Source organism: Anneissia japonica, unplaced genomic scaffold (genome assembly GCF_011630105.1).
Source record: "Anneissia japonica isolate Jap-2015-1 unplaced genomic scaffold, ASM1163010v1 scaffold376_len1572418_cov194, whole genome shotgun sequence".
NCBI classification, from domain to species: Eukaryota; Metazoa; Echinodermata; class Crinoidea; order Comatulida; family Comatulidae; genus Anneissia; species Anneissia japonica.
Genome location: NW_022741166.1, coordinates 103,208 through 116,311, shown reverse-complemented (window position 1 = coordinate 116,311; position 13,104 = coordinate 103,208). Strand labels below are relative to the sequence as shown.

Genomic DNA, 13,104 nt, shown 5'->3' with positions numbered 1-13,104 from the left:
ATAAATCAGTGTTCTTAAAGTCTACTACTGAAGTTGTTTCATTATTTTCTATTATTCTGTCGGAACACACGTGGAACACAAATGAAATATATATATATATATATATATATTCTACTTTAATCGAAATCTGTGTCTTAGTTTTCTATTTTACAAAATATTAAAAAATTGTTATAAATTATTAGTATTTGTACCGGTATAGCATATTGATCAAACTAACCTAATTTATGCACAGAATAAAAATGAGTGATTCTGTCTGCTACATACTTACAATATACAATGAGACTGGTAAATATTGAATAAGTAGATGAGTATCCTCTAGATGACACGATCAGACATTGAAATATTCTCTTGGAATCATTCCTTACTGGCTTTGAGATAACCAGGTAAGGCTTCTTCGGTGTTGTTCTTAAGCTGAAACGTCCACTGACTGTTTTTTGGTCATTTACAATATCACGTGTAATATATAATCCGATTTCATTCACTTCATTCCAAGTAATAACATCGGGTATTAAATGAAATTGTGAATAGTCACATGGTACCAACACTGCATCATCACCTTCTTTGGCTGCATGCTCAGTTGTCACAAATGCCTCTAAAAAGATAGCTCGATCTAAGCATTACATAGTAATAGACCTATCTTATTGGTGAAGGATATATACAAATACCATTCGTGAACTAATATCATATTTATGGATATATTAATTTCTGTAAGAAACTATAATCCAGTTCAAATTAATTTGATGAAGCGTAAAGATATCTTCTCGTAGACCTACTTCCAAATAAACAAATAGGCAGGTGTTTTGAAGTTTTTAATAATGGACCCAAACGGACATAACTTGATGAAATACACAACACATTTTATTAAAAAAAACACTAATGATTTAATTCGCCTTTCTTAACTAGATGGTAACTCACAATCAACATTTTAACAAGTGTACAAACAGTAGGGCCACCGTACGCTAGGGGGGTGGGGGTGGGGGGAGTGGTAGAAAAGCACTTTTATATATAGCCTATGCATGAAAATGTTGTGAACGTTCCCTAACAGGATGATACAGAACTTAAATGAATATTCAAAGTTATGTCAAAGTATTACCAATTAAGGTAATGAACGATCGTTACTGATAATCATATTAATTTCTATTTGTATTCTAAGAAAGAATTTCTGACAAGTCAACTTTATAGGTCACCGCTCCCAAAACTCAAGAACTCACTTCTAATTAATATACGGGAATCTCCATAAATTTCTCTATTTAAGACAAGAATTACTCATCTTTCGTCATCCATATAATTGTTTTTTTTTTCTTTCTTTTTGATGTTTTTTTTGAAAGCGCATAGAGACCTAGTATTATGCGCTATACAAGTCTACATTCATTCCCATTATCATTAGAAAGTTAAATAGGCCTAGATGCTCAGATGACTTATAGACTCTAACATCTTTTTTGTAGGCCTACTTATCTTACATTATTAATTTTCAAGGTATTAATATTGATAAAACAAATCTTATATACATTTTTGCAATAATAATAATTAATAATAATAATAATAATAATAATAATAATAATAATAATAATAATAATAATAATAATAATAATAATAATAGGCCTAATAATAATAATAATTAACACGAACACTGAACAGACGAAACGTACCGTTAGATGTACACAGCAACAGAAGTAACACCAAGAAACGAAACAGACTATTCTAAACATGAACAAAGAATTGTATAAACATTCACAATCATAATAAAAACTTATTACTGTTTATTGTAACATATCTACAGATGTAACAATTGTTTATAAATTTCACATTGTGCTTCTAAAATAATAATCAGAATTGGCTTACAATATTTATTACTAACAGCATCATTTTTTTCCTTGAAGTCTTGTGCGTAAAAATATTTGGGTGACTTCTTCCACACAAAATGTTTCAGGGCCTACGTAAATATTCTCCACAGGCTGGAGTTTACAACCTGAAAAAAATAGTGAGCTTACATAAACATGAGGCGGATAGGCCTACAAGGCGGCCCGCTACCCTCCTTCCCTATTTAAAATAAAATTAGAAAATTACATTGTGAGTGGCACTTCCGGCAATTTAGAAGGGCATGCACGTTAGGACTATTCAGGTCTATAAATTCTTATTCAGGTCTATAAATTCTAATTTCCTAAATAGCCATGGCCCGAAATATCTATTTTAAGGCCTATACATTTAAAACGTATATGATCTCTTCTAATTTAAATTATAGTAACAATGTGTTTTTCTTACCTCTTTGCAAGCCAAATGAAGTTCACTTTCGTCTAGAATGTACAGGAGTCTCAATATAAACTCAGAATGAATCCTCCATGGTGAAAGAATAAACAAAACAAAAAACAAAACAAAAACTCAGATCTGAATCTGAAAACCGAAACCTGATGAAATAAAGTGAAAGTTAATGTAGACCTACTACACAGCTTAATCTCGCACAGAATAATGTAGGCCTACCTGCGATTATGCTCTATTATTATTTGTATTGGCCCATGTCCCATTTAGAATATGATAGAATATTTCAACAAAATGTATTAACACTTTTTAACATTACAACAACTTACATTGCAAAAAAGAAAAAGAAAATATTGTATCCGTATGCATTTTCAAAACTTATTTATGAAACAGTGATGTCTAAATGTCAAAAAATAAAGTATTCTCTCCTGCAAATAATGCATAATTGTTATTTATAGAACAGTATCGATGGCTGTGTAGTGCCTTCACTAACACACAATCTGCATGTATATTATACATAATAAATCAATACCGGTATAATAATCGGTACTAAAAGAGAAAACTAAAACGAAAATGAAATGGTTTAAAAAAATGTGTGGTGAAGTATTTGTGCAACAAAGACAAGGTACAAAGACGGAAGTGAAAACCAATAACCTGAAGATGAAGCAAATTTAGAAGATTCATGTCTGTAAGGTATCATACCGCCGTGGGTATCATTGTGATATACAAATAGCCATTGATTGATTGATTGATAATTAATCTACATTTCTTTATTAACAAATCTGTTTTATATAAATAGAGTATAACGATTCTCGAAGACTAGCAGAAAGTTCTTTGATTGCTTTTTGATAAATAATAATAATCTATTGAAATAATCATTTACATCGGTAGGACTCAACAAGTGGTACGTCTTAACTAGAAAAATGTATTATTGTCTCTTAACTTAGCTAGTGAAATACATATTATTAAATAAATGAAAACGTTATAATGAAAAAAAAAACAACCATTATTATACTGTACATCATAAGCATGTATACAAGCATAGTATACACACCCACCTGTACAGTATACGTACACTTAACAATTTATGAGTAGCGCCCTCATGATACACTATCGATTTCGACGATTGGATTTCAATACTTTTTGCACTTCGTGCGGCAGAGTTCGAACTCATACCGCGAAGTGTACACAGTGGTGGTTGGTTAGTCTATCAGTAACGGTAGACAAAGCAGAGTCTGGTCAGAAGTATAGTATTTTGGGACAGGTAGGGTTTGATTTTTTTTTTAATGTAACCAATATTTGCAGATGCATATTGGTCTATAAGTATATAATAGCCAAGTACTTGCATCGTAAAAGTGGAATTAATTAATATGACAGTTGAGTTTGCTTTAAGCCACGACCTCGATCGAATAGGGCCTGGCCGATATCATGGTGGTTGGCATTGATGCGATGCTTGTGCACTTTCAGTGACTCAATGCCCATGACTAGCCTGGGAAGGGTTGGGGGGGGGGGCGGAGGCAGTCCCGTCCTTGTCAGACTGGCCTAGCTCCCTTCGAAAACGAACTGCAGACCGATACAAAATCGTCCTATTTTATAACTTCAGAATTTTTTTGTTGATGGCTAATACCTAAAAAAGCTAGGACATGTTAAAATGGTCCAACCAAGAAGAAACAAGATTCCACAGTTCCTTTATTTGTCTTCAGCAGAGGGCTAAGCCCGTAGACCCACACCATGGGATAGCCCAGGACCCCACCATGAGATTTTTGTAGGATACCTAATTTCAAATTTCTTTGTCAATTTTGATGCCCACCTTTGTGTACGCTACACTGCTACCAATTTCAACATGCTACAGTATTTCCAAATAAATTGATTGATTGATTGATCCCCATGTGGCATCATCAATAATAATTTACTGTATAGGCCTATTCTTGCAATTTATTACTGTAATACTGTACGTTTTTTTTGTTTTTTTTAACAGTGCACTTAACCAAAGCGACCATGGCCACCATGGTGTCGCAGAAACCTGTTTTTATTGAAAATACCACCAACAACAATAACAACAACACAGTATCACCTCCAAAATCACCTATAGACAACTTACCAAAAGCTTTTGTTTCATCATTAAAAGTACTATTTGATATTCTTGATGAAGATCGAGATGGCATGATAGCTCTTAAAGACATAGAAACCAGATGGAAGGGGGAAGATGTCAATGGTGTACCTCCTGGGGTTTTGGAAGCATTGAAAAAAGTTACTCCAAAAACGGGGCGGCTCAGCTTTGAGCGTTTTTGCACCGGGTTAAAAATATCACTTATTAACAGTAAATTTGAGAAGACATCAAATGGTAAGCCTCAAGAGGAGAAACAGCATCCGAATACCGCAACCGTGCGTCCGAATAATGTCATCTTGCCCATGCAACGTGAGCGATCAAAAAGCGCTTCGCATTTGATGAGAGCAAAACCTCTGGGTTTGTTGGAAACTGATCTTGATAAGACTGACCCAGGACCAGATCATAAGAGACGTTCAAGAGATCATCCTTCGCGCAGAAGTTTTGGACATGCGAATGGTGGGCCACGAAAACCAGGGGACTATGATAATGGGAGGTGGATAGCAGATGTAAATAGAAACAAACAAGATATCTACCAAGTGCCAGCCTCCCGAGTTACCAGGAGTGTTTCATCTATCTCCAGTCGCCCTCCCAGCCGAAGTTCCCTAGATGGCCACTGGGCTGCACCCTCAAATCAAGGTAAGAATATTGCATACCTTAGAGTAATTTAAATTTGTGCCTATACTGTAGTTAGTAGAAAGTAATTTTAATTAAAACTACAAAAGATAAGATTATAGTTTAAATTTTCTTAAAGCGTAACATTTGTAAAGCATAATTTTTTATTTATCAAATTACAGTTTTTTAAGTACTACCTTTATTTTATGCAGTTATTTTACCTGTTGTCATAGATTTCTAATGGCTTTCCACTTTCTACAGTATTCCCAACTCAAAAATTAGATTTTGTTTACACAGCCCCTGAGCTTGCATTTGGAGAGATTTTCATTAGGGTAATTTTAAAGTACTGTGCAATGTGCATTTTCACTCAAAATATCTCACTACACTTTTCTATGGATTATGTAGTGGTACATTTGAGATTTTTGTATGCAATTTTCAGTGAGTTCTTAATGTATCCCCAATACAAAAAATAATGTCACAGTTTCATGGTATACAGTACTTTTAATTTACAATATATTCTCCATGCATGCATGCTGCAGGTACTGTACTTATGTTTTGTATGCTTAGTGCTTATAACCTCTGTTCTAGTTTGTAAGCATACCACACTATACCGGTAGTAGTTACATTAGCTGGGAGGCAATTTTCGTTACTACATAGCTGTTGAGCGTTATATATTAGCTGGGGTTGATTTTCTTTTTACTACATAAGCTGTTGGCGTTTGTACATTAGCGGGGAGTTTTACTACATAAGCTGTGGAGTGTGCTACATTAACGGTTGTTACTACATTAGCTGTTGTTTTCTACATTAGCGGTTGTAACAACACAAGTATTTATTGATTCTTCATTCAATATTTATCATTAGGATGGAAGGATAGAAGGTTATTGGTAGGCTATTGGTATCATGTGATAGAAATGAGATCATCCTAATGGCAAGTTTATTTTGGTAGTTAAAGGTTTACTTATTGTTAATTGATCATTTTCACACAATCATGCTTTATTAATTGTTATTGGGATAAAGGTGCCGAGCATTGATTAATAATAACTCTGGAATGTCAATCAATTAGAATAGAATTTATTACCTAAGGACCATCTATAAACAATTGGAGACCAGTAGACAAATGTCACTCAACAGAAGCTGTAATTGAGAAGTCTGTGTAAAGCAAGTTTCATTTTAGGAAGAAGTACTCACAGACAACTGACATTTCAGTCTGAATTCTCAGTGAGGAATCAAAGTTATTAAGAATTTTCAGTTGATAAAATAATTTAATATTGTTTGCCATAGCTAGAAATCTACAGTATTTATTGTTGTATATTATATACATTTTATTAATGTATAAATTAAGATTTGGATTAAATTAAATCAGAAATTAAATATACTTTGAAAGAATAATGATGTGAACTGGAGAACATAATATAATGAATAATTAATAAATGAATAATTCATGATTAATGGTAATAAAATGTACATTAATATAGTAAGAGTTATCCTTGCCATGTTGAACCCCTTCCATTGCCAGTGTTGTCATTTGGAGTTCAAAAGATCCCCAGGTGCTACATATCCCCTTTGTTTAGGGTGTAATTCCGACACACATGGGTGTATTGCGATGAAGGTCGGTGTATTATGATCACGTTCACCCCAAGGGCAGGTGGTTCATTCTTACCTGGTATAAGAACTTGGCCTTTACATGCTTTGTTAGTCCTTACAAACGTCCCCTTTATAATTAATTGTTCTTTAGTTTAAGTGATAGAATACGAAAGCAAATTTACAGACATTATTAATAGAAACTATTTAGTCTGGTGATAGGTACTGGTACGGTATTGTAATTAGAACTTTGCAATCATCAAGGTTGGCTAATTCATTTTTTGTTGGAATGTTTTTGCAAGGTAGTAAAGTACTTAAGTGATTAAAAAAGCTAAGAAATAGAGGCCAATGTTTACATAAGACTTGGATAAGAAATATTGTTTCTAATTTTAAGAATGGTTGTTATTTTTGAGGTTTTTTTTTATTATGTTGTTAGCTTATAGTTAGCTGATTAAAATTACCTAAATCACAATTTTAAGCTGTGATTTTATAGGATTAAAGAAATATAAATCTGCTGTCTTGTATGTTTAAACTGTTCTAGCATGCTTTAATGCTGAAAGATGAAACTACAGAATTTTAGTTCATTTATTTACCCGTTAGCATCCAGGATTTGTTTCCAAGCCAATCCTATAGTTTGGTCCTAAGAAGAAGTGGAACCTAGTGTATCCTCTGATGGAGACAGGGTTGGTGTGTACCTCTTAACTATTTTGATAGCCCTGGGGACATAGTCTTGTGGGAATTCTACATTTTTAGCCATCTTAATCTTTTATCAAAATGGTTTCACACTTGTTTAGAGATTTTACAGCTTGTGTCAGGGATGGTGAGAGGAAGAGCTCCCCTTTCAACCCCCTAGATCCATCTATTATAACATTACTGGTTACTAATAAATATGTTAATCCTGTGGTACACCACATACTGTAGTTAGTTCTGAAAAGAACTGTTGTTTGTTTAGAATGTCTGGACATTTTGATTTAGTTGCTCCAATCACCTTCACTGGTATGTTTCTCTTGTTCATCATCACTGGTACGTACCTGCTTAGTATAACTTTATGTACGGTTTTATTCACATCACAGTAAGACCATGGTTCCTACATACTGCTATAGCAAGTAGTGATGTTTGGAAGTTAATTAGTTAGAAATTTTCATTTTTGGTTTTGTTTAATTATTTGCTTTATGCATAAGCCTACTGTATTATGAACTAAATTAGAGAATTACAGTAGTACTGTAGGCCTACAGTTATGCCTGTTTTGGAATTAGGAAAACTTGTTTATGACCAGATGACTTTGGAGGCAAGATTAAACACTGCGTGTTGTGGGCTTGATTCCCAATCACAGAAACCCAAGAAAATCAGAGCGTTAGAGAATGATTCATTCCGCCTATTAATCACCTATTGAATTCGCTAACGAAACAACAACAGATTTGCTAAGCCATAAAATTACCCAAAACACAGGCCCTCTGCTGCACGCTTAATTATCATGAATCCTAAGTCTCTTGATTAAATTTTTATAAAGCTATCGATGACAAAAGATTCAAACATTTGTTGATATTATTTTATCGGATTCTTCCTACAAAAACATTGTGAACATCTGCGTGGTATGGTACGGCAAGACACTGAACCCGAGAACAAACCAACAAATTGATGCGTGAGAAATAAGAAAACTTTCATTTTGATAAAAAACATGTTTACTGTATATCAAGTTTCATGTTCTTTTTTTCAAAACTTTATATTTAAATACTGTTTGTTACATTATTTTTGTCTTATGTAGTATATATTATGCATATTACAGTAATCCCAAGTCCTTCATACAGTATGCAAACACGTGGTGATACGATCAAACACTATGGAACACAGTAATGATCTAATGGATGTGGATTTCTAATGTACCGTAGTCAAATCTCTGGGGGTGTACTGTGGTAATATATTCCACTGTAATGTTGTGCATATTCAATGTTCTATGCATTTCAGACCTACAATTACTCAGTTGTGGTAAAAGGGGTAATAATGCAAGGAAACAAAATAAATGACCAAACTTAAACCCACGCAGATCATTACTCCAGCAGCAACTTTATGAATTTATGAAACGTGTCCCCAGAGAACTGAATGATATAACGTTCCCATATGGGTTTGATCCATTGACCATGGTAATAATGTGAAGTGCTTTAAACCATTGGAATTATGCGCTGTAAAAGACTGCATGTTATATTAAATTATAAATATTATTATTTCTACAGAAATATAGTGTAGTCTTCTTTTCTTTCAACAATTTAGTGGACGGTGAGATTAAGAAAACATAATCCATATTTAACATTCAGTTATAATCAACAGGTAGCTTTATGTCAGTCAATGTTTTCAAAGATGTTTATTATCATTTATTAGTGATTTTATGTCATTTGATACTGTTATTAATTTGTACATGCAGCTATAAATCTGTACTAGTACTTCAGAGTTCTATAAGATCAAAAAAAGATTAACTATGAAGTCCTTTAATCCCCAGGATCACAAGGTCGCATAGTTGACATTAACCGGTGACTGCATGAGAGATTACAGAGCCCTGTCATACAGATTACAAACTAGTACAGTATACCAATATATAAGAACACATTCAAGAAATCCTTAAAAATTATAATACATTTTATTTTATGGTTATTATTGATATGGCTCAACTGATGTTGTTGCACTAATATTGAGTGAGAACTAGCTCACTCCAAACATCATTGTCTGACCATACAGTACTACCAGACAACATTTCATTTGACTGCCAACAACCAGAAAATGAGGTTAATGCTGACCAGTAGCCATATGGGAATTCCCAGTAAATCATAACAACACCAGGTCTACAATAGTGACTCATCATCCTACAGTGACCAATAGGTTAATGACCTACATGGGTAGTCAATGTCCAATAATTTGTCGAGGTACACGTCATTATCAATCAATGATCAGCAATAAATATATTCAATCATTAATTGTAAACTTAATCAATGATATTGCTTGTTCATGAGAAGATTTGTATAATTTCCATGTCCAGTTTTAATTTAAGGATCCTGGGTTTAACTTAAAAATCTGTGGACATTTCTCAAGACACTTTTAAGCCTTGATAATATTCATTTTGTATGACATTTCAATATAAAGATTACTGCTAAGTACATATTGTGGCATTACAGTAACAGTTACAGCGAGTTGAGTGGCCGAGCGGTAAGGCAGGGGCACCGCTAGCTACAGCCTTAACATCGGCGCTGGTTCCAGTCGCTCCTCCCCATGATTCGGTTGGTAGAACCAAGTCTTCTCGGATAAGGACTTAAAATGGAGGTCCAGTGTATACATCTGGCTCGTGTGCACTTTAAAGAACCCATTGCATCTTTCAGAAGAGTAGGGGGTTACCCCGATGTTATGGTTTATTTCAGCCCCTGTCGTTGTGGAATGATGTGAACATGTATCTACCAAGAAGCGCCTCTTTACGGCTGCTACTGTAGGTAGTCACGGACCACGCCCATACACAATTCAGCACAATGACACTGCAAGTTATGGGTTATTCTCCTACCTTTACCTTTTTACCTTAACTATGGATAAAGTGATAAGAAAACAATCCACTTGTAATAAAGCCATTTTCTTTCCTTATTCCAATCTTTGGAAAATACAAAAAAAACACAAAAATGACAAATGCATAATAATTGTAATAAATAACATTATTCAACAATAGGCTACTCATTCAGCATTTTATTTAGAGCACTTTTATTATCAGTACCTGATAATAAATAATTAAAGTAAATGTATTATAATTAAAAATGTAAAAACAATGAAAGGACGGTGTACAGTATGTACAATCATTGAAGATTGACTGGCAGAACACAAATTAATTAAAATATAATGAAATAGAATGGATATGTCTATAGCTCCTGTTATCGTTATCAACACTGATAAAGACCGCAGGAGCTATCAAAATAGTTTTCTTTATATTTTGATAAATTTGTGTTTCACAAGTCAACCTTCAATGATTGTACCACAACTTTTCATTGTTTTTACATTTATTTTAATTAGAACACACATGCAAATCCACTATTCAATATAATACAGGTACTGCTAATACTGCTGTACCTACAATCTACTCTACAGTAGTATTGTTTCCTGCCTAAAAAATTTAAATGTGATTGAGAATGATGTCATAGCTAAAAAATCCTAATTAATGAGAACAATAGAAAGGAATGTAGGGGTGCACAGGGTCCAAGGACAAGATAATAAGTTGTCATTTTCCATTTGTAGTCTGCGTAATATGAAACAAACTGCATGAATCCATCTAAAAACAATTAGTTTTTACTTGTTTCAACCTCATTAGGTTCCATACAGCTTGTTAGGAACAATCACTGGAGTCAATGGACCGTGATTACATGACTGTTACCCCTGTCACTGTGACAGCTGAAGGAAAGTGCTAATGAAACTGTTTATTTCTATTTTGGAAATCTAGTATACTTTTGCAGTATTACAGTAATATGGTTGTTTATTGTTTATGTCAAATCCTGCTTATCGTGGACCTGAATATTGTTCATAGAAAATCACTAGTGATTAGACCAATAAGATGGAGAAAGAGCGGTGGCACATTTGATTGATACAGCGTAATATAATATTATGAATGTTTGAAATTAGCATAATTAATTCATGGAATTTTTAGATGAATAATTCATGAAAATGAGTTGGTAGTTTTTCTGAATATATTTGTAAGTTTATACAAAGAACTTCACATGTAATTCAATCAATCAGAAAAGTTAAAATGAATAAAACAATCCCTAGACTGAATAACTCTAGGATTAAACTTTTCTGATAAAGTAAAATACAGACCAGCTAAAATTTATCGTGTAAAGCTGCATACAGAATCCTTCGGATTGGAAGGTCTATTGAACTACAATAATAAGAATAGGGAGGCTGGCGTGCAGGTCATCGCAAAGCAGTCTTGGCACAACACAACACAACAGAACACGGCCCATGTGCATGTTAATGAAGGCACAGTCTCTTCAGAAACAAGCAGGAGGTTCTCCTCGATACTACACTTTTTTTAAAATATGAAATGGTAAAATTGCCCAGGCTTAGTGCTCTAATTTTTTTTTTTTTTTTTACAAATTTCAGGCTCAAAATTGTCTTGTGTTCTTAATATTTTTAAACACTTTTCAAACTAGTAAATTATTATTGTACATTATACATTACATATTATGATACTGCACTTTATTAAACTGTAGAGGGTGTCACATAGCCACGCCTATTGCAAATAAGTTACAGAGAAGTTTTGTTGGTTTTCTTTCTTTTTTTTTTTTTTATAAAAAAGCTCATTTTGAAATTTTTTTCTCAGCCAAAATTTGTACTTATTTTGTTAATTTTTAAGCATTTTCAGCCTCAGTGTTATAAAAAAAAAAGTGTACCAGGGTGGTTTGCAACTGCTGTGGTCCCCAAAGGCCTATCCCAAGCTTTTTACATGAATAAGGTGCTGTCTAAAACCCAAGAAATGAATTTAGCATGTGATTTTGAGCGCTAAATTTTACGGTACTACATACACACATACTGTACTGTACAATACAGTGTGACATAATGTGCATTATGGCAGCTGCATATTTGTGTGTAACGTGTGTAGGTTTTAGGTGTGAACCATGTGTGCAGTGCAGCTGTAGAAAATGCTGGGACCATTTCATCTAGGTGTGAATGAGCTGCAATAATGTGATATAACTAACAGTACTGAATGCTTTATAAACAATTCATCAGTCAATACATTATTATTTAAAAATATAATACTCTGGACTTGATGCATGGTCAGCAAGTACCATATCTGTAATTTAAAAAAATTGAAATCCAGGTCCTTATACAGTGGGTTTAAAGAAATGTCAAAATGGTAAAAGTAAATTATATTTAAGTACATTAAAATTAAAAGAACATTTATGTAAAAATATTTTTTTTGTACAGGACTTTATGTTATGAGTCTCGTTTATAGTATTTTTTTTAGATTGAGCTTTATAAGTCTGCAGTTTTATTTGAAGTTTTCCTTCATCTTGTTACCAATATTTTCAATCGTTCTTCAATCCTTCAACACAAAAGCTAAACCTAAAACTAAAATGGAGACTCATGTCACAACGAAAATTTTTAGGTCCCAAGGGTGACTTTTTGGAGTTTAAGGGCAAACTGTACTGTACACAGTCTCTATGCACCTTATAAAGTATGGTTTGGTTATCTTTGCCTTAGAAAAATGAAAAAAGAAAGAAAAAGTACTAATGTGCACCTGATGACAAATGACTCAGTGAATTTATAAATTATTATTAATCACTCGTTAAATCATCCACTATGTTTTACCTCCCTAGTATAAACACTTTAACATGCTTCAGTCTGACCTATCTATAGTAAATGTCTGATAAATCATTAGGGTTGTTATCAGGAGGCCATTAGTAATGATAATTACTGGTCAATTTGGCATTCCTTGTTGATGACTTCACTGTTAATTCTCTAGCATTAATGGCAATACAGTACCGCATATATAATTATTTCTTTCATTTTTGGAGAAGATTCTGTAT

General features: G+C 33.4%; 1 protein-coding gene and 1 long non-coding RNA gene across 2 annotated transcripts in view; one reads left to right on the top strand and one right to left on the bottom strand.

Annotated features, from left to right (window-relative positions):
* Window positions 1-333: 333 nt before the first annotated feature.
* LOC117118670 lies at window positions 334-2,339 on the bottom strand. The gene is made up of 4 exons (XR_004447078.1): window positions 2,263-2,339; window positions 1,843-1,969; window positions 1,650-1,701; window positions 334-592 (listed from the first exon to the last, which is right to left on the bottom strand). It is a non-coding gene; the product is annotated as an uncharacterized LOC117118670 (long non-coding RNA).
* Window positions 2,340-3,394: 1,055 nt separating this feature from the next.
* Window positions 3,395-13,104, top strand: part of LOC117118669 (suppressor APC domain-containing protein 2-like) — a 36,039-nt gene continuing 26,329 nt past the window's right edge. The window contains exons 1-2 of the mRNA XM_033263341.1: window positions 3,395-3,520; window positions 4,235-5,002. Coding sequence (XP_033119232.1) covers window positions 4,255-5,002 — 748 coding nt within the window. The 5' untranslated portion in view covers window positions 3,395-3,520; window positions 4,235-4,254. The remainder of the gene's footprint in view (window positions 3,521-4,234; window positions 5,003-13,104) is intronic.